The 25424-nt window shown below is 56.4% G+C and overlaps 1 protein-coding gene across 3 annotated transcripts in view; it reads right to left on the bottom strand.

Moving 5' to 3' along the window:
• Arhgef18 (Rho/Rac guanine nucleotide exchange factor 18) overlaps positions 1 to 23436 on the bottom strand; it is a 76362-nt gene extending 52926 nt beyond the window's left edge. The window contains exons 1-10 of one of the 3 annotated variants that reach the window (XM_071603369.1): positions 23112 to 23436; positions 14454 to 14582; positions 7282 to 7549; positions 6272 to 6422; positions 5175 to 5289; positions 4404 to 4461; positions 4036 to 4080; positions 3313 to 3390; positions 2529 to 2631; positions 2230 to 2371 (exon numbers count right to left, since the gene is read on the bottom strand). In XM_071603369.1, coding sequence (XP_071459470.1) covers positions 2230 to 2371; positions 2529 to 2631; positions 3313 to 3390; positions 4036 to 4080; positions 4404 to 4461; positions 5175 to 5289; positions 6272 to 6422; positions 7282 to 7549; positions 14454 to 14472 — 979 coding nt within the window. In that variant the 5' untranslated portion in view covers positions 14473 to 14582; positions 23112 to 23436. Of the gene's footprint in view, positions 1 to 2229; positions 2372 to 2528; positions 2632 to 3312; positions 3391 to 4035; positions 4081 to 4403; positions 4462 to 5174; positions 5290 to 6271; positions 6423 to 7281; positions 7550 to 14453; positions 14583 to 17952; positions 18653 to 23111 lie in introns of those variants that run through there. The other 2 variants (XM_071603364.1, XM_071603361.1) reach the window with 2 other exon arrangements.
• Positions 23437 to 25424: the final 1988 nt, after the last annotated feature.

The raw sequence follows: 25424 nt of genomic DNA on the forward strand, positions 1-25424 counted from the left end.
GTTTTAAGAGAAAACTGTAGACACTGAGGCTGAAATCATGGGTGGACAGGAAGACTCCTAGGAACAGTGGTTCTCAACCAGAGGTGATTTTTGCCTCCAAGGGCATTTGATAATGTCAGGAGACATAACATTTGTGATGGTGACAACAGGGGGGCAAAAGAGGTTGCTATTGGCATTGAGGTGCCAGTCAACATCCCTGCAGCCTGCATACTGCCGTTCAGTGCACAAGTTAGGTCTTCATGCAGAAGAATGAACTGGCCCCAAACGTCTGCAGCGGAGGTGGAAAAACCTGCCTTAGAGTAGGAGGTGGCGTGTAGCCAACTAATGCCATCCAGAACTCTAGGGCGATCTTGTGAAAATGCAAATTCTACTTCCATCGGTCTCAGTTGGGTTTATCTAAGTCCCCTAAGGACAGTGAGACTGCAGGTGAGTGGCCCACAAAGACACATAAGTCCTTTAATGACACAAAAATTGAGCAGAGAGACCTCAGGATTTTTTCTGAGAAGCACTGAGAAAAAAAGGAACAGAAATTAAAGGACAGTGATGAACAAGGAAGCAGCAAGGCAGGTGATAAGTGAGGGATTTGGCTGCACCTGTTCAAACAAGCACTCTCAGGAGCAGGCTTCCGGCACCTGCTCTGTGCATGCAGGCTTGACTCTGGATTTTTGCCCTTCCTTCTGCCAACATCCCACCTGCCCCTTGAATTGGATGCCTAATCAAGATCCAGCGAGCCCCACCCGCTTCAGAAGAGAACAGAATAACAGGAGGAACAGGAAGCTACCTGCTACTTAAAATTAAGGGCCTCATAATGCTCCAGTTGTCAGCACATGCAAGACTTCTGCAAAGCTAATGCAAGCCTTGGCTGAACACAGCTCATGTATGACAAAGTTCACTGGAGATCACCTTCTGGAGAGAAAGCTCAAAGCTGGACATCAATGAAATGCCCGTAGCCCCCTTAGTCAGCAAAATAGCACTCTGGGAAGAGTAGGGACAAGGAAGAAGGCAAATACCCAAGGCTGGGGCAAGCAGAGTCAAGAAATGCAAAACCTGAAGCTCAGATCAGGGGCAGGCTCCTGCCCAGTGGGTGGAGAATGTTGCTTTCACTACGCGTTCTGGGTCCACTCTAGGGCCTGCAGTTATCTTATTAGCCTGTTGAGTGTCATCCAGGACAATCTCAGAGGGGACTTTGGGCAACATTCGGAGACATTTTTGGTTGTCACAACTGGAGACAGGATGGTTGCTATTGGGTCTAGTGGGGAGGGGCCAGGGATGCTCGGCAGCCCTCCATGCTGAGGAATTACCTGGCCCTGAGTGTTAGTAGCACTGAGGTCCAGAAACTTTGAACTTGCCTGAGTCCTGCCTGTAAACAGTCTGCAGATTGGATCCTCAATACAAAACACACACACACACACACACACACACACACACCACACACACAACCAGAGCTCTTCTTTCAGAGCTTTTGGAGCTTGATGCTATTTCTGAGCAGAGACTCTTGCTGTCCCCACCACGGAGAGCTCCAGGGTGGACAATGCCTGTTATGGGTTCCACTGTCCCTGCCCCCCATTCATATGTTGCGGTCCAACCTTCCTCAACACCCAGTACTCCAGAATGTGCCCTTTTTAGGAAATAAGATCTTTGCGGATGTTCTTAGTTAAGATGAAGTCACTTGGAGTAGGGTGGGGCCCCTAATCCAACATGACTGGTGTCCTCAGAGAAAGAGGAAATTGGGACCCTGGCGCGCACACAGGGAGAACATCATGTGAAGACTGGAATTGTGCTGTCAGAAGCCAGGAGAGGGACCTGGAACGATCCTTCTCTGGCACTTCAGAGGGAGCTGCATCCTGGAGGTACCTTGATCTCAGACTTCCAACCTCCAGAACTGTGGGGCGATAAATTTCTGGTGTTTCAACCAGTGGGCACCTGGCACTTTCTCACGGCAGCCCCCTCAAAGGAATACCTTGTCAGAACCCAGAGTCTGCAGGAGGACTCTTGTAATAACACAAGTGGGCATGTAAAGGGAATTTTGCCAGTTCTCAGATAACCCAAGGGGCCCTGTCCTCAGGGCCTGATCCCCGGTTCTATCCAGGGAGCTGCCAAGATCTGCTGCACAGGGCAAGGGTGAAACAGAGTGAGGCTCTACAGAGCAAAGGTGGCCGAGAGCAACTGGAAGACTGGAAAGGAAGACAGCGGCTGCCTCCAGGGACTGGATGGGGCCGCTGGACTCACCGGAGCTCAGGAAGGGTTTGCTGCAGAGCGGGCAGCTGGAGTGACCCAGGAAGGTTCCTCGCACCAGCTGGTGTCCGTTGACACATTCCCGCCTCTCTCGAGCTTCCTGAGTCTTGTCCTTTACATGTGCTGGGCTCTTCCCCTGTGTGCGACAGGGGTGGGTCACAGGATGCCCTCTGTCAGGGCTGGTCCTTTCATACCCTGTGCATCAGCCCCAGCTTGAATCCCAGGGCTCCGGGGTCAAGATGGCTCTGTGGAGCTGAAGAAGGAGAAGGGAGCCCCCGGCCCAGCCCCCTGACCTTTTCCTTCTGCCTGGTGACCCGGCTGCGGAGGGAGCTCAGACTACGCTTCACCCTGGTGCTCTTGTCGTTCTTCTCATTCTTACTGGCACCATCCTCGCTCCTGGGGGCAGGGGAGGCCGGTCAGAAAGGGGCTGCAGCCATCCTGGACTCTCTCCCCTGTGACGTCCCAATCCTGTCTTACTCTTTGCAGGATCCCTGGCTCCTTTGCTCATTCACTCAACAAACATGTGCAGGGTTTGCAATGTTTCTGGAGCTAGGGGGCCTGGGTCTGCAGAGGGAAACGCCACATAGTCTCCAGCTTGAGGTTCCAGCCTGGTCCAGAAATGGCTCCATCCACCTCTGACCCCTCCCTCTAATCCATACCCACCTCCTACCTGCCTCAGGTCTTATTGGTATTAATCCTCCCCCTCCCAGCAACACTGTCACTGTACGTCTCCCCTAAATGACTGCCGGTACACAGTCATTTAATAAATATTTATAAGGCTGGTGACAAACAAGCCAGCCACGCTTCCAGCCCTGGCAGAATCTATGCCCTGGAGGGAGACTCCGCTCCTCCAGCCCCCATGGCTCCCGGAACAATGCTAATCTCTATAAATGTTTGTTGAGTGAATGCGTGAGTGAGTCAGGGACCCTCTGTCCTGTCTGAGGTCCCCGTCCTCTGTCACCATCACTGATTATGCCCGAAGTCCCATTGCTGCTAGGATAAAATCCGTGCTCAGGAATCCTGACCCAGGGATGCCCCGCCCCACTGCAGCCACCTGCAGCAGCTCTTGACACTTACTCAGACAGGAACTCAAACCAGGTGAGGTTCGACTGGGCATCCCCAGGGCTGCAGGACATGCGAGCCCTCTGCCGGGCCCTGCAGGATCAGAGGCACAGACGCCTGGGTCAGCAGCCGCCCAACTCTCCTCCTGCCCCACCTTCCTCCCAGGCTTCAGGGCACAGGTGCCAGGGCTAAGAGCCCACCAGTCCTTGACCGGTAGCCTGCTCACATAGACCCTGTGACAGGGTTTGTGGCAGGGACCAGTGACATCAGCCAGACAATACCAGCACGAGGGGAATGTTCTCTGACAGATACGGTGTCTTAGGAAGGAGGCACTCTTCCACATCTGCCAGGCTCGCGGCAGCTGGCTCCTCCCCGATCCTGTCCCCTGTTTCTCCCTCATTGCTCCCTGACTTCTTTATACCTGTTCCTCATAGCTGTCTACCCCCATACCTGTCCCCTGACACCTGTTACCCTCAACTTGTGTTCCCCACAGTTCTCCCAACCAGTCTCCACGTCCGTCCTTCCCTATACCTGTCCCCCACACCTGTCCACTGCTGTACCTATTGCCTCACTCTCCTCTCACACCTGTTCCTCTATGTCTGTCCACTCACACCTGTTCCTGTAAACTCGTGTTCCTCACGCTTTTCCCTCGCCTGTCTCTGCATCTGTCCCCTATGCCCGTCCACCCCTACGCCTGCCCTCATACCTGTTCCTCACACCTGACCCTTCCCCACTTACCCATGGTACTGGCGAAGTTCTTGAAGCACTTGCTGAACAATCAACCTGCGGATAGGTGGGAGGAAGGAGCCCACAGTCACCCCATTCCCCAGGATGAGTCGTGAGCCCTGGGCAGGGCTTGGCTCCTGGTGCAGCCCGATCTGGGAATCCCAACCCACTTCCCAGTGCCAGGTGGAGACCCATTCCAGGGGGCCTCTGTCCCTTCCCTGGGAGAAGGATGGTCTGGGAGAGAAGTCCCAGGTTATGAGGACTAAGTGGGAAGGTGACTGGCCCCGGACACTTACGGCCAGCCATGCTGCTCCCTGTACCCTCTGCCCTGGCCCCCACCCCCAGGCAGCCCCCCGACCCTCCACGGGGCAGACACTCACACCTGGTCTGGCTCCACGTGGTCCTTTTCCAGGCACTCCAGCACGGGCGGGTCCAGGCCTAGAAGCAGCCCCCAACGAGGGCACAGGTGAGAGGGCCCAGCCCTGCAGCCGCCCACCCCAGTCCCCTGGACACCACCCTGATGGGACTTGTCACTCTCGGGGAGGAGAGGAGGAAAGAGAACAGAGAGCCAGGGAGGAAAGTGTCCCCAGCGCCCTGAGCTCTTCTGTTAAGTACTTCACAGGTGTGAGCTCAGCGAACTCCAGCGGCCCAAGGAGATAGGCTCATTGTCCCTCCTTATGGAGAAAGCCACAGGGGCACGGACTGGCCTGAGTGCGGCCCACTGGGGTTTAGACAGGAGGTCTGACTGACACTGGAGATTCAGAGACAAAGGTGGGGGGGCAAGGAGAGAGCAAGGGGAGGGGAGAGAAAGAGAGAGAGAGAGAGAGAGAGAGAGAGAGAGAGAGAGAGAGAGAGAGATCGAGTGCATGTGCCCCACGGGAGAGCAGGGGAGACCCAGGGTGTATGGCAATGTCACTGCAGTGGGCTATCTGCCCTGGTTTGAAGACCCCGGGGGAGGGAGGGCAGATGCAGAAGGTGTCTTCCCATCTCTGGACCAGCAGGACTGCCCAATTCCTACCCAGGGGACCCTAAGCCCCTCCACCAGCCTTTGTCCCTGGGTTTCCCCCATGGGACCTTTTAGTGGAACCCCATTCCCTGTCCCCTTCCCTCCCAGACCTGGTGTGAATGAGGAGCACTCTAGGCCAGGCTACCTTGTACAGATGGGGCTGGCACTTCCAAGCCAGGAACAAGTTCCAGGGAGCTGATCTCCTCGCAGGACAGGGGAACTGACCTGGACCTCACTCTTGGCTGGGGGCTGCCACATTTCTGCAGGGAATAAGCACCTCCTTGAACCTGGGACACAGCCTGGCTGCAGGCAGTTTCCCTAGATCAAGGGCCCCAACCACGTGTAGCCAGGGCTACAGTCACAGAACTTGGGGACACAGTTGCCCCAGCCGAAGGACACTGACATGGCCATAATGTCCATTGCCATGGGCCAGAGTTCTGGCGAGGATCCCCAGCTGTGGGCTGGGACCCCAGCCCCCAAGCTGCAGGAGCAGGAATGCCCACCTGCATCAGGGGCCAAGATGCCCCAGCCTAGGCCCCAGCCCAGCCACACATCCCCCAGCTGTGGGCTGGCCTCAGGTCTGAGAGGAGCCCTCGCCAGCTGCAGACCCCTTCCCCTGCAGACGCAGCCACCAAAGGCCCTCTGAGCCTGGCCGGGTGCTCATCAGCTGCATTTGTGGCCGAGGTCCTCTGCCCACCCCAGGGGTACCTCACGGACCTGGGATGCTGCTATGGTTTGCATATGGCCTCCCCCTCCCCCTCCCATGCTGGAGTCTGTGCCCAGTGCGAGGAACTCAGAGGACAGAAACTTCATCCCAGTATGGTGTTAGAGTCAGGCCTTTGGGAGGTGACTGGCTCAGATAAGGTCACCAGGGTGGAGCTCCCATGATTGAATCCTGCCTGGTGGCTATATAAGAAGAGAGACAGAGAGAGACCAGAAAACACTCGTGGTCCCTGTCCCTCACGCTGGGACTTTGGCAGCAAGAAGGCCATCACCAGATGTAGTCCCTTAACCTTGGACTTCTTTGAATCACCAGCCCAAACAGACCTCCTTACCACTTACCGGGTCTGTGGGGTTGTGCTATTAGCAACAGAAAGAGCATGGCCTGCTCAGATGGACTCTCAGGGGGGAGACGCCCCCTTCATAAGTGAGTTCTGCGGCTCTGGGAGGCGCCCTCTCCGCCTGCAACAGGCCTCCAATCGCAGAGGTGTGCTATTGTGCACAGCTGCAGGCCACACCCACCTTGCCTGGGTGTTCTGCTGGGGTCTCATCCCCAGACAGACACCGCTGGGTCCAAGTTTTCAGCCCCTCTCCTGACAGATTCAGAGTAAGGCTAGCCAGTGTCCGAGGGAGACAGGGTCCCGCATCCGAGGCTGAAGCATCAAGGCTGAGCCTGGGGAGACGGGAGAGTATCAGGGCTTCAGTCTTGTTTACCTGACCACTGCCCCAGGCATCCAAGGGCTTGAGGGGACCTGCAGGGGCCCTTCCAAGTCAGGGAGGGGTGTGTAGGTCACAGAGAGAGCTCTGGGCTTCCTCACATAGGAGGGGTCTGCATTAGTATGGAGGAAGCCTGGTTAGATTTGCCAATGCTACATTTGCATCGCAGACCCACCTTTTGGCACAGACTAGATTCCTATTTGGGGTGATGGGAGGGATGGAGGGACAAGGGTGGGCAGCTAAGACCCCTCTTCATTGCTGCTGCTGCTGTGGGGTGCATGGAGCTGAACATGTATCTGTGTTTGGATCACAAGTGATCTCTGACGTGGTGCATGTTGCATAGGCAGTGTGCAAACCACGCCCCTTATTGGCTTCCAAGGGCAAATGTGCAAATTGTGTAGGCTGAGCGTGGATGTGCTCAGGAAAGTGTGCCCGGGCTGGCGTGTGCCCAGGCTGGTGTGTGCCTGCAGTGTGCAGCGCCGTCTTGGATTTGGCTTGTGCACGCACATTTGATCAGCACACAAGTGGATTCGTGTGCCCTCACAGGCTCCATGCTAGTGCATGCAGGTGTGTTTTGCATGCCACTGGGTGTGCCTACATGCACGTGGGTCTGTAGGCACATACATGTTCATGCAAGCTCATGTCCAGGCTGCCTCTGACAGTGCAGACACCCTCGTGGCCCTGGAGCTAGACGATGCAGGCATGGGGTAGCAGTGTATGCTGGAACCTGGCCCTGGCTTTCCAGACCCCTGCCTTGTTCTGGGGGTGCACCACGAAGGTGTGCAGTGGTGGGGTGTGGGGCAGAGGGGGCTCACCTCTGCCAGCTCCCTGAGCAGCTCCGGGACCTCTCCCAGCTCCGTCTCCGTCTCCGTCTCCATGGCAGGACCTGGGCCCCTGCTGAGCTGGACAAGGGCGAATCTCTTCCACCTTCTTTGTTACGGGGAGTGCTGCCCATGGCCTCCCCAGGCTGGCTGTGTGAAGCGGCCCCTAGACCCAGGTCCTGGAGATATTCGCTGCCCTGAAGGGCTTCCAAATCCAGGCTGAGGTCCTCCGTGCTCTCACTGAGCGGCGCTGGAAAACCATCTTCCTATAGGTTGTGGGAGAAGAAAGCGTTGACCTGGGGCAGCAGAGCCAGGATCTCCTGGCCGTGAGACCTCCATGCTCAGCACCCAGGCCCTGCCTATGTCCCTCCGGTTCAACCTGTCCCCCAAGGGCCACACCTTACCTTATCATCCCCATCTGATCATCATGGACAGTCACCTCTGCCCTCCTGCTCACCAGCTAGTGTCTACTCCTAGTTGACATACAATCACTGTACATATTCACCGGGTACAGTGTGACAATTTTGCTACATATATACAATGTAACCATCTAATGGGATAATTTTAAGTATCAGAGAGAGAGGCTTTGGATTCCTCTCTAATTCTTCATAAAATATGTAAGAAATTATTGTAAACTATAGTCACTCCACTGTGCGGTAGAACATCAGGGCTTACTCTTCCTACCTAACTGGCTTTGGGGACCTGTTATCCAACTCGCCAGCTTATTTTAAGGCACATGAAAGCTGATGTCTGTGATCCCAGTTTGTAAAAGCTCTGTGTGGAGACAGGCAATTGTTGGTGCCGACGGTGCAATTTCACTCAGCGTCCGAGCTCCTCGCCTCTTTCTTGGACTGCTTAGGGGATCTCCTCGCAGGTCTCCTAGACCCTAAGTATCTCTCCCAAGCCAGGAATGGTGAGCCACTTGCCTTGGATACAAAATGCAAGTGGGTGCCAAAAAAAACCCTCAGTTGCTCAGATAAATATTTTAATGCAATATGTTTTAAAACTCAAAAGTAATGCAAGGTGATCCATGGTGAATATATTACCCAAATTTTAAATAATAACAGTGTAGGTTGAATGTCTCTTATTCAAAATGTTTGGGAACAGTAGTGTTTCGGATTTCAGGTTTTCTGAGATTTCACAATATTGGCATGTACACAATGAGGTAATGTGGGCACGGGATCCAAATATAAGCATGAATTTGTTTCTGTTTCACACACACATTATGCACATAGCCTGAAGTCATTTTATGCGCATTTCGTGGTGCACCTGTGTTTTGGCTGTGACCTGTCCCATGTAGTCGGGAGTGGAATTTTCTATTCATAGGGTCTGTCTGGTCAGTGCTCCTGAAAGTTTCGGCTTTGGGGAGGGAGGCTTTGGATTTGGGGTTTTCAGATTAGGGATGCTCAGTTTGTATTGCACCCTGCGTTTGTGTTGCTCGCTTTATCCACCTTCCACTGGTCTCAGCCCAGACGTCTCCCACCACAGTGGAGCCTGAAACTCGGAGCTGTGAAGCCCCTTTAGCAACTTCTCTCCCTGGCAGGGTAGGGAGACCCAGGCTCCTCAGCTCAGCACAAAACATTCCAAGCTTGTCCACCTCCTGCCTGGCCCCCTTGCAGCCTCATCTCCAACCCACCCAGGAGGCAGTGAGGTGCCAGGCACTGTGAGACACCAAAGAGGCAGAGATGTGGACAACGCCCAGGCGCTACCGGAATTTCTCACCCTGATCCCAAGTTGCCTGATCTCTAATCCCTCGATGGCTCCACCAGGGGGCGCTGTGCTTCCTTCCACGGTGCAGATCAGAAGCCTGAATCTTGTGGAGGAGAAAGGACTCACCCCAGCCACACAATGACCAGCAGAGCCAGACTCAAACTCAGGTTTGCTTAAAATGTAGCCTTATGTTCCTCATGGACTGTTCTCTCTCCTCTTCTCTGGCCTTTGCTTCTCTTTCCTCCTCCCAGTCATGCTATCTTTCCAGAGAACCGTCCTTCCGTCCTTTCCCCTGCTTGGAGAACCTCTGCTTGCGCTCAACCCATCCAGAGATGGCCCTGTGAGCCCCTGTGCATCCTTCAAAGCCCAGATTGGGAATGCACTCCAGGCTGCCTCCCAGACTCCTTGAGGATCTGCAAGACAGGAGCTGCCCCTTCTCTGTCTTTGTTGGGACTCTCCCCAGGCTTTGGTGGGGAGCTGGGTGGGTGGGCCGGATCCATGGCTCCACGTGAGGCCCATGCTGAGGCGTGGACTAGGCTTCTGTGCCATCTCAGGCAGCCCTTGATGGGCTCTGCTGATTGGTGGCCTAAAGCAGGCCACTGAGGGGAACCGGTCCCTTTTGTACATTCTATAGGAAGTCCCCATGATAGCATTGACAGATGAAACATAGACACCCAGTTCAATTTGGATTTCAGATAAGTAGCAAACACGTTATTCATGAGTATACCCCAAACGTGGCAATATTTGAGATTCAAATCAAACCGGTGTCTTGCAGTTTCATTTGCTCTGCCTGCGAACCTACCCCAGGGCGGCCCAGCCAGGCTGGGTCCGTCTTTCCCAGGTTAGGGAAGAATACAGAAGCCCCCCACTAAAGCGTAGTGGGGGGCATTCCCAGACGGGTTTCTTGGCTGAGATGGAAAATACCTGGCAGCCCAAAGCCAGGCCTTCGGTCAGCTGTGGATTTTGGTAGACAGGAGGCAGAGGGCAGGGTCCCCACCTGCCTGGGGTGAGGCAGGCCACTCCACCTGTATTAACCTCTCCACGGGTTGGGCCTCTTCCTCCTTTTCTTCTTATTATGGTAAAATGTGTGTAACATGACAGTTGCCATCCTGACCGTTTCTGCGAATCCATTTCAGTGGCATTAGTCCCCACTCACAATGTCCCACCTCAGAACGCTCTCATGGCCCCAGGCTGAAGCTCTGCCCCCTTCAGCACCTGCTCCTGCTCGGTTCCAGCCCGGGCTCCCTGGGGACCTCCTGTGAGTGGATCCTGCAGAGTGTGTCCTGTGTCTGGCTCTCCCCGAGCAGCGCCCTCTGGGTTTGTGCAGTTGGAGCCCGTGACCGAAGGCTCCCTGGCCGGCTGGCTGATGCTCTGCCATCTGGACACAGCGCGCATCTTTATGTGGTGTGATTCCTGCATCACCCGACACCAGGGCAACTTCCGCCTGGCTGGTGGGAAGAACTCGTCTCTCTTTGCGCCCAGCTTTCCATTCTTGGGGGCGAGCGCCCAGAGGCAGAGTCGCTGTGTGTGGTCACGCTCACCTTTCCGCAGCCCCTCCGTGCTGTTCTCCTCAGCCCTTCTTGCACCTCTCTGAGGCTTGGTCATTCTTGCCCTCTGTTTCCCTGCTCGCTCCTTCTCTTCCTCCTCTCTCTTCCTTTAAACACCGTATCCCTGGATTGTATGGAATACCTGTGGTTCTGGCCCAGGTGGGCTAAGGACCGCCTGGCCCCGATGTGACTTCCAGGGCAGCCTCCTTTCGGATCTGGCCTTTCCCCCCAGGCTCTCCATTCCCAACCCCGGTGCCTGGACAGCCTCCTTCTGACGCCGTCTCTTTACCATTGCCCCCCAAGGTTTCCTGGCGTCTCTGGTTTTCATCCTCTACAAATATAAACACGTCAGGACAGCCTCTCGGCCCAGCCTGGGCCTCCCTCCTTCTCCTGCATCTGGCCTCCCTCATCGGAGGCAGAGGTGGGAGCCGGGCCAGAGCTGGGGGGAGAGGGGGCCTGGTCAACGGTGGCACAGGCTGTCCAGCTCTCCTCCAGAAGGTGCCCAGAGCTGGGGAGGGCTCACCCTTTGCTTGGAAGTTTGTGCCCATCCTCTGACTTATTTCCTGGGAGAGGAAAGACAGGCGGCAGCCCGTGGGGGCTTTTGCTGGCTCTGGTTAAACATTACGCTGGTCCTGACCATCCATCCGGGCTCGCGCTGTCCAGATCCAGGGGAGCCTGGGGGATGGGCTCCCCCAAGTCAAACCCAGAAGGCTAAACATTCCAGGGCTCCCCATTCTGGAGGGAATGCACAGACACGCTTTCATTTCAAAAGCGTCAGCGGCCATCCGTCCTGGTGTCTGCCGGGAAGCGAAGACAACTCACCCAAGGAGTCAAGCGTATTGCTTCTCTGGTCTCATTTTGCTCTGTTTAAAAGTGACTTAATTTCAAAACAAGATGGCCAGTAAGTACAGGCTGAGCATCCCTGACCCCAAATCCAAGTGTTCCAAAAGCCGAAACGTTCTGAGCCCAACAGAACCCACAAGTGGGAAAAATCCCACACCTGACCTCATGTCCGGTCACAGCAAAACGAGCAAAATTCAGAGACCCTAAAAATGAAAAAGGACCTTTGGGCTATGTGTATGAGGTGCATGCAAGGCATAAACGAACTTCATGCGGGCACTGGAGTCCCATTTCCCATACGCAATGACTCCCAAATCCGAAAGAAAACAATTCTGAGACCCAAACACTTCTGGCCCCAAGCAGCTCGGATAAGGGATCCTCAAGCTGCAGTAAGGCTGCCGAATGGAGGCCACAGCCACTGGGCGTTCCTGCCGTGGCTTCGTTAGCTCAGCGTGACCCCAGACCCGCTCCTAGGCCTGACTGACCCTTGGTTTTTCTGTCTCTAAAATGGGTGCACTGCTGCCCTCCACGTCCATGACGTCCTGTCCTCATGGAGCTGAGTGGAGAAGGCTGAGGATGGCACCCAGCTCCTACTGTCAACTGCGATAGAAGTGACCAGGCAGTGGGCTAGGGGAGAACTGGGGGGCAGCTGTCCTTGTCCACAGGGCGTTAGGGAGGGCTTCCTGGAGGAGGGGACAGCCAACAAAGGCCAGAATGAGAAGAGTTGCTATGCAGAGGCTGCCGGTGAGACATCAGCGGGCCAGCTGGAAGCTTCCGCCAGTAGCCACGGGGGGCCTGGCGGGTGGGGTGGCCACAGTCCTCCTTCAGAAAGCCCATTCGGGGTGCAGAGCGGAGATGGGCTGGATGGGGCCAGGATGAAGGCTGGGAACCGGGTAAGACCCGTGAGGTCACCAGGGTGAGCCATCACGGTGGCGTCCACCAGGGCGGTGGCAGGAGGGCGAGCTGGATGGAACTGAGGGCTCACCAGGGCTCAGCGTTCGAGGGACTTGGCAGCTGACAGGAGGGCGGGAACAAGGACAAGGCCCAGGTCTCCAGCTCTGGTGGCCAACGGGGTGACGATGACAGGATTGCAGAAGAGAGACGGACTTGCCGCAGGGACAGAGCCTCCCTCCCAACGCCCAGGGCTTTCTGTCTCTCCGGGGCCCATGGTTTCTCTGTCTCTGTGTCACCCACCCAACCGCCTGCCGCCCTGGTCCAGGTCTGGGACAGGGCTAGGACCGACACCTGGGCCATTCTCACCCAAGCAGGGTGATTCTGGGGGTGGGACAGTCACCTCCGAGCCCCTTGCCCAGGAGTCGCCTGCTTTCCTGGGTAACCCACCAGCAGTGGCCGACTGACCTGGGGACATTAAGGCTGGGCCATCTGCCGCTGTTTGAATGTGTTTTCCCTGAGTTCGTGGGTTGGAAGCTTGGTCCTCAGGGCGGTGGGGTTGGGAGGCAGCACGGAACCTTCCAGAGGTGGGACTTGGTGGGAGGGCCCTTGGCCAGCTGGGAGTGTGCCCTTGGAAAGGGTCGTGGGACCCAGGCTCTCTGGCTTCTCGTTCCCACATGTGCTCTGGCCATGGTGCCACTGACCTCAGGCCTTGCGATGATTTGGTTGTGGGCAGTGTCCCCCAGAGGTCCGTGGGTTGAAGGCGTGGCCCCCGGTTTGGCCTTGTTGGTTTGGACCTGAGGTGCGCCCCAAACGCTCCTGTGTTGATGCAGGAGGTGGATGGTGAGATCACGGCCGCCGGCCCCTGACCGGGCCAGCCTAACCTGAGAGGACTAAGCGGGCAGGTCCCAGCTTCCGCGTAGTTGGAGGCAGTTAGACGGCCGGGGCCATGCCCTGGGGGACTGTATCTTGTCCTCCTGCTCCCTGCCCTCCCTGTCCCGAGCTGCTTTCCTCGGCCACGCCCTTCTGCCATCGTGCTCTGCCTCACTTGGGCCTGGAGCAATGGAGTCGCCTGACCACAGACTGGACCTCTGAAACCATGGGCCAAGTAAACTCTTCCTCCTCTAAGTTGTTTTGCCAGGCATCTTGGTCATGTGAAAAGCTGGCTAACAGAGCACTTTTGGGAGGTGCCAGAGCCATTGAGAGGTGGGGCCTCGCGGAAGATCCTTAGGTCACCAGGGAGGGGCATGTCCGTGAAGGGAACACCAGGTTCTCAGTGTCTCTTATGCTTTCTGGTTTATGAGGTGAGTGGTTTTCTCTGCTATCACTCCTGCCTCTCTCCCCAGAGCCCCAAAGTAATGGGGCCACTCAATCTTGCATGGGAACCTCCAGAACCATGAAACAAAATAACCCTTTTCTCTTTATAAATTAATTTCCTCATGTATTTTGTTATAGCCATGAAAAGTGGACTAATAAATACACCATCTCAGATCAACTCCTTCTGCATGTGCTCCCTGGGAATCCAATTCACACCACTTGGTCATCTCTATCCCTAGCAGAGCTGGAGTGGAGCTGTGTTCATGAAGCCATGACTCGGCCCCTTCTTCCTCAGGATTACACCCCCCCATCCCAGTGGGGCCTTTCCCCAGAAGCAGGCTGGAGGTTGTCATGAGGACATTAGACAAAATCTCAATCCTATCTCCAGCTTCAACCACACAGCAGAGGGTCTGATGTGAAGCAAGTCTTCCTTCCATCTAGCCTATTTATTCTTCCATCCATCAATCTACTTATCTATCCATCTATCCATCCACCCACCCATCCATATATCCATCCATCCACCCATCCATCTATCCATCCATCTATCCATCCATCCATCCATCCATCCATCATCCATCCATCCATCATCCATCCACCCACCCATCTATCCATCCATCTATCCATCTACCATCCATCCATCATCCATCCATCCATCCATACATACATACATCCATTATCCATCATTCCCTCCCTCTTCTTATTCCAGAAAGGACTCCAGTCCCTCATCTGTCACACAAGATGGTAACCACTTCACCCCTCTTCAGTGAGAGCTCACTGAGACTGGGTAAAAGGCGGGTGCTACACAAAGTGCACTTGCTGCCCCTGTTGTCACGGGCTCCTGCCCTTCTCACAGCCAGACACCTGCCTGCTCATCCTCCATGGTGGAGACGAAGTCGGGGCTCTCAGGTGTCCAGGCTTCGCGACTGCTCTTGGTGGCCAAGGTGGCAGCTCTGGAGTCAAAGGGTTGGACGCATGGCTTGGGCTCAGAGCCTGTGGAGGAAGGAGAGACAGGTGTCAGGGCTGAGCTGGGAGGGCAGAGGAGGCCAGGACCTCGGTTCTGCACCTGCCCCTGCTCACCCGGGTTGTTGGGATGATGGGAAGAGGGACGAGGTCTTGGCAAAGATTTTTCGGTGACCTCCAGGCCACTGTGTGCGCTACCTCCCTCAGCCTGAGCCTACGGCAGACATTCCTAGTCAAGCACGAGACTCTTTCCTGCTGAGCGTTTGCTCTATTTTGAGCAGCCATTGCTAGCCGATCCAAGTTGGTTCATGAGTGAAACTGACTCACTACGCGTGTTCCAGCAAAATCCCCATCTGCTAGGCAGTGCGAGAGGATCCACAGACCAAATGCAAGTTCCTGATGCAGGAGAGGCTCTAATGGGGAATTTCAGTCTCCCTCTTTCTTTCCACATACCCTCATCTCCCTTCTGACCTTGGAGTCCCAAAGACCCAGAGTTCCGGGGACCTGCGGGCAGCACAGTGGAGAGGAGAAAACAAGGACCAGTCCACCAGACTGGTCCTTCCAGAACCTTCCAGTAATGGTTGTACAAGTTTGAAAAGTATCCAAGGTTCCTGTTCACTGTACAGCGGGGATTCCCTGTGGCTGGGTGGATCCCACCTCCCCGTCCTCCTGTTCCAGGGTACTTATGGCAGGTAGGAAGATACCCTGCACGGTGGCCACCGTGTCCATAGCTGTTGTAGCCAGCAGAGGAGGGAGAGGGAGGCGACGCCCCTGCCCACCCCAATGTGGGATGAACCAAGGGAGGGGGAGGGGATGGGCTGTCTGTACCCACTTCATATTCAGGGGTGGGAGCTGGGGCAGATGGAGATGGTAGGTCAATAGATACACGTATGTGAATTTCTTTTCTTTTTTCTTTTGTATTTTAGGTTGAATTCAGGGGCACTTAAACACAGTCACATCCCCAGCCCGTAGGTATATATATTTTAAAATATTTTTAGATGTTGTTGGACCTTATTTTATTCACTTATTTATATGCGGTGCTGAGAATCGAACCCAGTGCCTCACACATGCTAAACAAGTGCTCTACCACTGAGCCACCACCCCAGCCCTTATTGTTATTCTTTATTTTGAGATAGGGCCTCACTGAGTTGCTAAGGCTGAACTTGCACTCCTCCTGCCTCAGCCTCCTGAGCCACTGGGATGACAGGTGTGCGCCACCATGCCTGGCTCATGAGTTTTTTTTTTTTTTTTTCATTAGGTTAATGAAAATATTCTAAAATTGATGTGGTCTCCGGTGCACAACTCTGTGAGTATGCTAAAAACCGTGGGCTTGTACGCGTTAAGTTGGTAAATTGCATAGTAAGTGAATTATATCTCAACAAACAGTTACAACCCAGTGTGGCGCTGGCCCCGGGCCAAGCCCTGGAAGGCAGACACCGGCAGCCAGGGCTCCAGAGCCACCCTCCCTGTGGCGCTGCCCCTGACGCACCTTGCACCAGTGGTGGAGGATACGCAGTGCTGTGGCCAGCCGTGGCCTCCACCAGGACACCGCCCCCCCGCCCCCGCTACCTGCGGCAGGTCGGAGCCACTCGGTGCCCTGTCCTCATCAAGCCTTGAAGATGCCCTCTTCCCACCCCAGAGCTAAGGCGTTTCCTGCCTTGGTCAGAACTAAACAGACTGCGAGGGAAGAGGAAAGACAGGCGTAGGGGTACGTCCTGGAGGCCGATGGGGGCCCTGGGGGACCCGGAGACCCCAGGGGCAGCAGGGGGCAGTGGGGTCTGCCTGCCCCAGCAGGTGGGCCTGTGAGGAGGCCTGAGGTCTCCTTCAGAGGACAGACAGACCCTCCTGCCCTGTGCTAGTGAATCCTGAAGCTCTGGGATCCAAGGCCAAGGATCAGGGGTCAGGGCTGGGTCAGTCTTTATGTGGACGTTTCTGACCCAGGGACAAGCCGAGTCTGAGCTGATGACACACTCAGCCCTGATCCTGTTTCAGAGACTGACTCCCAGTCACAGATGAGCCCCATCCTGGTGTCAGACTGAGCCCTGACCTTGGTGTCACGGTCCGTGCCTCATCCTGCTGTTAGGTTGAGCCTAGGTCCTGGTGTCACACGCCAAGCCCCAACCCTGGTGTCACAGACGGAGCTTCCAATCCAGGGCCACACACTGAACCCGGACCCCAACACAGACTGGGTCCTGAGCTTCAGGTCACACATGGAGCCCTGATTCTGGGGACAGACTCTGCCAGGCTCCTGGTTTGTCCCCCGTAGCCCACCCCCATCACTGCCCGGCCATCCCAAGCGCAGCCCAATCTCAGTGTCATGGACTGGGTCCTCATCTGAGGCCTGAGCCCCCATTCCAGTGTCATGGACTGGGTCTTTGACTGAACCCCCATCTCAGTGTCATAAACTGGGTCCTCATCTGAGAAGGGAGCCCTGATCCCAGTGTCATGGACTGAGCTCAGATCCCAGTGTCATGGACTGGGTCCTTATTTGAGGACTGAGCCTGTTCCCAGTGTCATAGACTGGGTCTTTGACTGAGCCCCCATCCCAGTGTCATAGACTGGGTCCTCATCTGAGGAATGAGCCCAATCCCAGTGTCATGAACAGACCCCTAACCTGTTGATCCCTGATCTGATGTCACAGACTGGTCTTCATCCCCTCTCATAGTTGGACCTTTGTCCCCATGTCCTGGGCTGAGCCCTGACCCCAGTGTCCTAGGCTGAGCGCCATCAATTGCCAACCACAACTCCCGCTAACCTTTGGCCACCAGTCTCTCCCGTCCAGTCCATCTCTGTCTTAGGGCTGGTGTGTCTTCCCAGCATGACACTTCGGTGGTCACTGTCCTTTTACTGCCCCTCCCCCATAGGCACCAGTCTCCTTAGAATGACACTCAACGCTCTCCGCAGCCTTCCCTCTCAAGTCCCCTCCCTCACGGGTCCCCAGCTCCCCATTCTGCTTGTGGCTCTGGCCTGTTCCCGCCTCCTTCCTGCCCTTCCTGCCGGAAGCTGAACTCCAATTCTGCAACCCGGCCCGAGGCGCTGCGTTCTCCTGGCCTTGCTCTGAGTTGTTATTTGCTCTTCCTGGACCAGGGCTCTGCAAAACCACGGCTCAGCAAATCTGGGTTCTCAGGCATCCAGCGTGAAACTCTTGTGTGTGTGTGGACCACGTCCTAGATGCCTGCCTAGGTGCTTCTCATTCTCCTGTCCCCAGTGTCCCCAGGAGTCCTCACTTATAGAGCGGGGAATGGAGGCTTGGAGAGGTACATTGACTCTACCAAGGTCACACCACACTGGCACAGGACAGAGCTGGGGTTTGAACACGTGTATTTCTGAATTCAAAACAAGGACTCACACCCACCAGCCTGTCCTGGGCCGTGTCGGGCTGGGCAGGGTCAGTGCTCACCGGTTTGTTGATGAATGGATATGTGGGTGGATGAATGGATCGACGGACGATGGATGGATGGTTGGATGGTTGGATGGTTAACTGGCTGGCTGGAGGGTTGGCTGGCTGGTTGGATGGACGGACGGATGGCTGTATGGATGGAGGGCTGGTTGGATGGACGGACGGATGGCTGTATGGATGGAGGGTTGGTTGGATGGATGAACGGATGAATGGTTAGATTAGATGGGTGATGGGGGATGGACAGGTAACCGGCTAGCTGGATAGGAGGATGGTGGTTGGATGGCCGGTTGGGGTGGGCGGATGGGTGACTTGTCGGCTGCTTGACTGGCTGGTGGGTGGACAGAGGGCCCACGTTGGAGGACGGTGGAATGTTTGTGTCCAGAGGCAGTGATGTGCTACATTCCGAAGATGGCATTCTGAGGAGTTGCAGGGGGAGAAATGGAAGGAAGAGGGGAGGAGCCAGGCGGGGAGGACACAGGTGACCTACAGGACACCCGCACTACATAGGCACTCCCTGGGGAGCGGGGGAAGCATGTGGTCAGAATGGGCCCCTGACTGCAGGGCTCAGTCCCCTCTTCCAGGGCCAACCCCGCGGCTGCCCTGGCAAGTCCCCTTAGTCCCGGGCAGCCAATGGCAGAGCTTCCGAGGGGCACAGCATGGCCGTGGCTCTGCTTCTCAGGGCCTCCAGAGGAAGGGATGGTGCTTGGAGAGTCACTGGGGGGAGGAAAGTCAGGGATGGGGCTCAGCCGCGCTCGGCCCCCCTCACCCCTTGCCGCTCTCCAGGGGGCCGCCCACCCGCCTGGGTTCAGGTCCAGGGTAGCCTCCGCCAGCCCCGGCAGCATCAGCCATAAAAGGGTGTAAGAATCACTGTCAGTCCCCATGGCTCACTCCCCCACCTGGCAGCCTGTAAATCACGGCCTCAACCTGCCTGGGGGGAAGACACCGGCCAGGAGCAGAGATTAACAACAAGGATTAACAACAGACCTCCACGGGGACCCAGGTCACAGGGAGACACCACCGCCATCCACGGTTAATGCACTGATTCTTCAGGATTGCGTCCACTGATGGATTTTTATACCCTCCCCAGGTACTTGGGCCGCCCACATTGGCTGCTTTATTTACTGATCAGAACCCACCACAAAGGTGACCCCAGAACAAACTTGGCTTCAAATTCTAGCTCCTCCAGCATGTATTTGCTGTGTGACCTTTTGAGTAAGTCACTCAACCTCTCTGTGCTCAACTTCATGAAGGCTCAACAACTGGCAGTAATTTCTACCTTTATGACCACGATTCTATTGCTTCCCGGTTCCCCAGCTTCCCTATTTCTTTCCAGCCCCAATCATACCCTCTGGTTCCCCTGACACTCTCACCTGCTCCCTGACCCCAGCACAGTGTCTGGTACACCATAGGCCTTCAGGGAGAGTCTGTGGGTTGAATGAGCTAATGAGCCTCATGCTGATCCCCTCCTTCACAGAACACAAGCCACCTCCAACAAGGACTTGGTTCACGTGGGCAGCGGTGGCAGGTTCGGTGAGGCTGAGCCGTGCAGCTGGCCTGACCAGGAGGGGCTCCTGTTGGTGGGTGGAGGCACAGAGGCTGAGGAAATCTGGAGGCCATGGGTGCACGGCCAGTTCTTATCACAATGTCCCCCCATATCTCGGGGGGCCCAGACACCACCTGGGTACCCTCAAGAGCTAAACTCCCCCGAGAGTTAGAAAGGTCTTTGCAAAAACAGTTCACGGAGCCTTGGGGGATGTGATTCAGGGCCTCTCTGGTCCTTGCACAGGTAAACGGAGCCTCCTGCTTCGCAGCCACCTGGGCCTCCTGTCCTGCAGGGGTCCAGGAACCCACAGCAGGGGACCCCCAGCAAGTCAGCCAGCTGCCCCTGGGGGTCCAGCAGCCAGGTGCAGAGAGTGGACTGTCTTGCAAACTACTGGTCCAGGGACAAGTCCCTTGAGGAGCCCAGGGAGACGCTTTCTCGGAGACCAGCGGGGGCCCACAGGTCAGTGATGTTCCCAGAGCTCGGGCGATCGGGGGTCATGGGATCTAGGGCGGCTCAGGCAGTGTCTGTTCCCCAGCCAAAAAAAGGGGATTGTGAGCTGGCCGCCCGGAGTCCCTTCCTGAGTGGATGGTGCCCGCTGGTCACCGCCTGCCGCTTACCTCTCTTGAAAGCCCACCGCTTGAGCCACAGCTTGGAGAAGGCCGGCCAGGAGTGGTTGAGCGTGGCGCCTGCCATGGGGCCCGAGTGAGAGTGATGAGCAGCCGGGCGAGGAGCTGGGAGTGGGGCTGGGAATCCCTGCCAGGACCCGCTGCCAGCAAGGGGCGGAGACTGCAGCCAGGGTCTGCCAGACGCATCAGCTGATGGGAGCCCGGGGCTGGGGAGGAGGGCCGGGTTTCCAGCTGGGGGGCCAGGGGACCCCAGGCTCTGGGGGGCCAAGCCCTGAGCGCCCCAATTACCAGTCCCAGGGCCTCTCGCCCTGGCCAGACAAGACATCATCAGGAGAGAACACGTGCAGCCTGGGTCCTGTAGGCAGCCTGTGTGTGTGTGTGTGTGTGTGTGTGTGTGTGTGAGTGCGTGTGCCTCTGTCTCTGTTTGACAGTGCGTTGATGTCAGTGTACAAAGGGTATATTTTGAGGCTTGTGAGTGTTTACTTGCGAGTCTTGGGTGTCAACTTGTCTAGATGGGAGTGTAGTCAGCGTCTAGGTGGTTTTGGAAGTCTGTGATACTGTGTGTGTGTGTGTGTGTGTGTGTGTGTGTGTGTGTGATGTCCCTGGGATCTGTTGGGATGCATCTCCGTGTCTGGTCTGTGTGGTGCTGTCTGAGGGTTTCTGGCGTCTGCCTGGGTTTGTGAGTCTCTTTCTAGGTGTGTTTCTCGTGTGTGCCCAAGTGTGGCGCGTGTGTGGTGTGCGGCGTGTACGCGGGACCCGGGGCCATGCACGCAGTGCTGCCCCCTGGTGGTGGAAGCGCAGAGCTCCTCCTGCGCACTGAGGCCCGGGCCCTGGAACCCGCCGGCGCCGCCCAGCCGCCTGGAGGCGCTCACGGGAGCCCACGGCGGAATCGACTTTTACAAAACCTAACAGGGTGGCAGAGTGCCGGCCACCTCTGCACCCGCGCGTTCCCAGCGTGGTGAAGCCGAAAGAAGACGCGACCCCGAGGCCCGAGGCCCCCGCACCCCACTCTCAGCCCTGTCCCGGGGCCCTTCCCTGGCGCTCCTCGGGCGGCCGCACCTCCCGCCCTGCCCTGCCGGGGATTGCAAGTTGGATCCCCCAGGTCCCCCTTTTAGACATCCGAGGGCCCAGCACCAGCTCCACCAAGGTCTCTGCTGCCCCTGGTCCCCTGCTTCACTCAAGGTGCTTCTCCTTTGGGGGCCCGAAGTCTGTTCCCATGGACCCACGTGGCGGTACAGCTTCCCTGGCTGCCAAACCTCACCCCGCCAAGGAAGAGCCGCCCTCAAACAGGGTCCCCGGAGGTGATGGTCGTCCTGTTTGGAGATGGGACCCTGAAGGAGCCCACCCTGGGATACAGCGTTCCCCCTGATCTTCAGGGGTGCCTTCAAGACCCCCGTGGTTGCTGGAAACCACAGACAGCACCCAGTCCTGCACACATTGTCCCCCCAACACCCTCACCTACGGCAAGGTTTAATCTATAAATCAGGCACAAAGATTAACAACAGGAACTGAGAGTAGAGCAACTATCACAATAGGCTAGTGACCGTTTTTGCAGACGGGATCTCTCTCCCTTACAGTATTTGTGAAATGTAGTATTTTGAGACTGCAGTTGACTGGGTAAAGGAAACCACAAAGGGTGTAGCTGTGGCTAAAGGGACCACGGGACTTGCTTTGAGATTGGGACCAGTCTCGGGTCTTTCTTGAGTACAACTCAAAGTTTCTGGTGACACACAGGTGTCAGTCACATGGGTGGGTACTGCCCAGGCCCAAGGCTCTGGTGCAAGAACAGATTATAAAGGGGAAGATGAGCCACTGTGGCTTGTCAGGCACTGCAGTAAGATCTCACACGCAAGACCCCACGGCCGCCGGTTCATGGATGAGCAATTGAAGCCCAGAAAGGTTAAGCCAACTTGCTGGTGAACACACAGAGGCAGGGGAGCCAGGATTTGAACCCACGTCTGCCCAGCAGTCATCACAGTATTGACAACAGCTGGACGGAGCACCAGCATGTGTCCAGCCCTGTGTAGGAGCTGGGGGCAGCAGGGTGGAGACAGCCCCCACAGTCACGCTGAAGGGTTTGTGATCAGCGTTCTGCTGGTTCTTCATGAAAAGGCTGCCCTTTCCGGAAGTTCTCCTAGAGGGACTCACAGTCACCCCAAGGGAACTCAGCGTGGAGACAGCCCTCTCTTGACTGCCCTTGGGTGTCAAGCCCTTTCTTCAGAACCACAGGTTCTGTAGACATTTGAATGGCCCCTGCGAAACCCACCAGTTCCTTCCTTCCCAGTCCCAGTGGTCAGCTCCAAATTCGCCCCCTCCTGGCTCAGAGGCCACATCCTGGGACCCCAGTGGGCCCTTCCCTGCGGCATTGGGGCTGGGAGGAAGCTGAGAAGAGGGCGTGCCCGTGCAGACCACAGCCCGCTGCCTCGCCCCTCCCCAGCAGCTGGTATGGGAGGTGCCCCAAGGTGGCCAACAGGGGTGTCTCCCCAGGGAGAGGCCCCCCTCGGCTGCCGGGGAGAGGGTGGTCCTCCTCTGGCGATCTGGGAAGATGGGGAGAAGCCCTTCTCTGGCCGGTGCCTGGATGGCACTCTCAAGGGAGTTTGTCTTGCAAGTTGGATTCCCCAGGTCCCCTTTAGAGCTAGTTTCAGGGAGGCCCATGGGGGACCCAGAACCTGCAGATTGAACAGTGGAGGACTGGCGACTGCCACAGGGTCCTCCGATCCCCATTCATTCCATCCCCTGTCCCCACGCACTCCTGGGCTGCTGGGCCTCATTCTCCCCTTACCCCGTGGCTCCCCATGGACCCCAGCAGCCCCGTCACCTCTTCTGGCCACAGACCCCTCTGGAATGGGTGGACAGCCTCCCCACCCTCTTAGGAAGTAGGTGGCTGGACTGTGATGCCCGGTCCATCTGCCTGCTACCCCGCAGGTCTCCAGGTCCCCTGCTGCTGTCCCCTGGGGCCATCTGACCCCGCTGTCTGGGAGGTTACTTACCGGAGGGCGCCTGGTTCTCGGTGAGGTGGGTACCCAGCCTGGCTACCAGCTCCTGCAGCCCACACCACCCGTGGCCAGGGTGTCCAGCCAGCGCAGGGGAGTTGGCCCCAGAGCCTGGCGCAAGCCACAGGATGATACAACTCTGCCCCAACTTCCCCTTCCTCAACCGCCGGCCCCAGCTGTGGGCAGACCAGGGGTCTGGGAAGAGGGCAGACAGCAGGGGTTGGAGGAGCACAAGCCCTCCCCTCCCCCAGCCCCGCACAGGCAGGTGTGGGAGGTGGAGCAGGACCTGGGAGGCTCAGCACCCTCCCCTCCCCCACAGCTTCCTGCATAACCAACTGCTCAAGAGGAACGGGGTGTGGGGGCCTCACCCGGGCACATGGGTGCAAGGCATCACGTGTCTCCACAGAGACCAGCACTCAACACACATGGGAACACACGGGGAGAGAGACGCATGTGTCCACAGGGTGTGCTGGGAAGGGCTCACCACCACCTCTGTGGGTTGTAGCATTTGTGGGTAAGTACCCTGGCCATGGCTGACACTGCCCACCCGTGTGACCTCACTGAGTCACTGAGGGTGGAGTCAGGGGAGGTGCTCACACTCTCTCACACGGCCCCCCCCAGCACAGTGTATGCAGATGGCAGTGTGAAGCAGAGGCCTGGGTGGACAGGTGTCACACACAGGCTGTGGACACAGCACTGTGCGTGGAGCTGTGTGGAGTCCCATGCATGCTCAGGGGACACAGGCAAGGACTACCAGGATGCCAGAGACGAGACACAAAGGCAGGTGCAGGATGCACCCTGGGGACATGGACCCTGGAGATTCCTTGACTCATGTTTGTGGATGGTCACACACAGCGGAACATCACGCCAGGCCCAGGGTGGCTCGGTGGTTAGCGCTTGCCTAGCATGGGTGGACAGGGTCCATCCCCAGTGCCATAAAAAAATTACCTTGTATACATTGTATATTTTTTATTTATAATGGGCAATATTTAATAAAATAAGTGAAGGGGTAAAAAAATTCATCGTGCATTCATCATCAGGTATTAATGCCGATAAACTAAAAATGGTCACTGGTAAATTTTACCAATATTTATTTTGCCACAATTTTTATTTTTTCCTGCATTCTTCTGGTTTCATGTGCTTTTTGAGGCTCAGTGTGCTCACGGGGCCTGTGTGGTACAAGTGCTGCTCAGTCGGTGCTACTGTCCCGCGTTCAATGACCCACACGGGTGGTGTGAGATCGGCCAGGATGGGAGCATTCACACCGTGGGAACTGGTGGGAAGTCACACACTCTCAGCCACACCGCCATCTGAGAGCCGCCCGATAGAGCTGAGCAGCACAGCACTGCACCTAGGCGGGCACATGTGGACTTGGGACACGGAGAGTCACTCGTGAGCACACGAGGTCACACACAGGCCCAGGGTGCACAGAGGCACATGTAAGTGCACGCACATGCACACACACAGGTGCAGCAGGCCCATGGGCCCTAGAAATGTGATACAGCAGAGCGGGGCCCACAGGCGACTCAAACACAGACGTGAGCGTCCACAGGCACAAGTTCACACCTGAGCACACACCAGCACCTGGACACAGGATGAACAGGAAGACACACACAGTGAATGTCCCGTACATACACGAGTAGACTCGAACACACACACACACACACACACATACACGGGGAATCTGGGCACCTGCAACACCCATGGAGACACTGGCTTACACACTGGCTGTCATGTGACCCCCCCGCAAAGTCACAAACACCAGGACTCGGAAGCCTTTCGACACAAACAGAGACCCAGATTTTTTTTTTTTAAACTTTTATATCATTTAATTCAGGACAAAAAAAAAAAAAAAAAATAGGGCGGTGGTGACATCAATTGGACCTTATTTTTAAACTCTTGAGATGTTAGTAGAGAATCTTCTCCCTGGACCTGTGTAGAGCGGCAGACATGTTTAAATGGACCTAAAGTCATCAATCTTCAAGAGGAAGCCCTGGAGACCACGGTTAGCTGAGCAGGACCAGGAGCTTCCAGAGGGTTCTGAGGGCGGCGGAACTTCCCGGCCTTCCTGCAGGTGGGACAGCCACTTCTTTCACCAGTGCATTCTGGTTATATCTAAGAGTTGGGTTGTTCTGACAGAACTTCCAGCTTGTCCCCAGAGACCTGCACAGGGCCATCCCCAGGAACAGAACCAAGACCCGCATGGGACAGGAGGGGACACAGAATGGCACAAATTTGCAAGCATGCATTCCATAATCAATGGGTTGTTTCTTTTAATGCCACACACACATTTATTGAGCGCCCACTGCA

The sequence above is a fragment of the Marmota flaviventris genome, chromosome 1 (genome assembly GCF_047511675.1).
Source record: "Marmota flaviventris isolate mMarFla1 chromosome 1, mMarFla1.hap1, whole genome shotgun sequence".
NCBI lineage: Eukaryota > Metazoa > Chordata > Mammalia > Rodentia > Sciuridae > Marmota > Marmota flaviventris.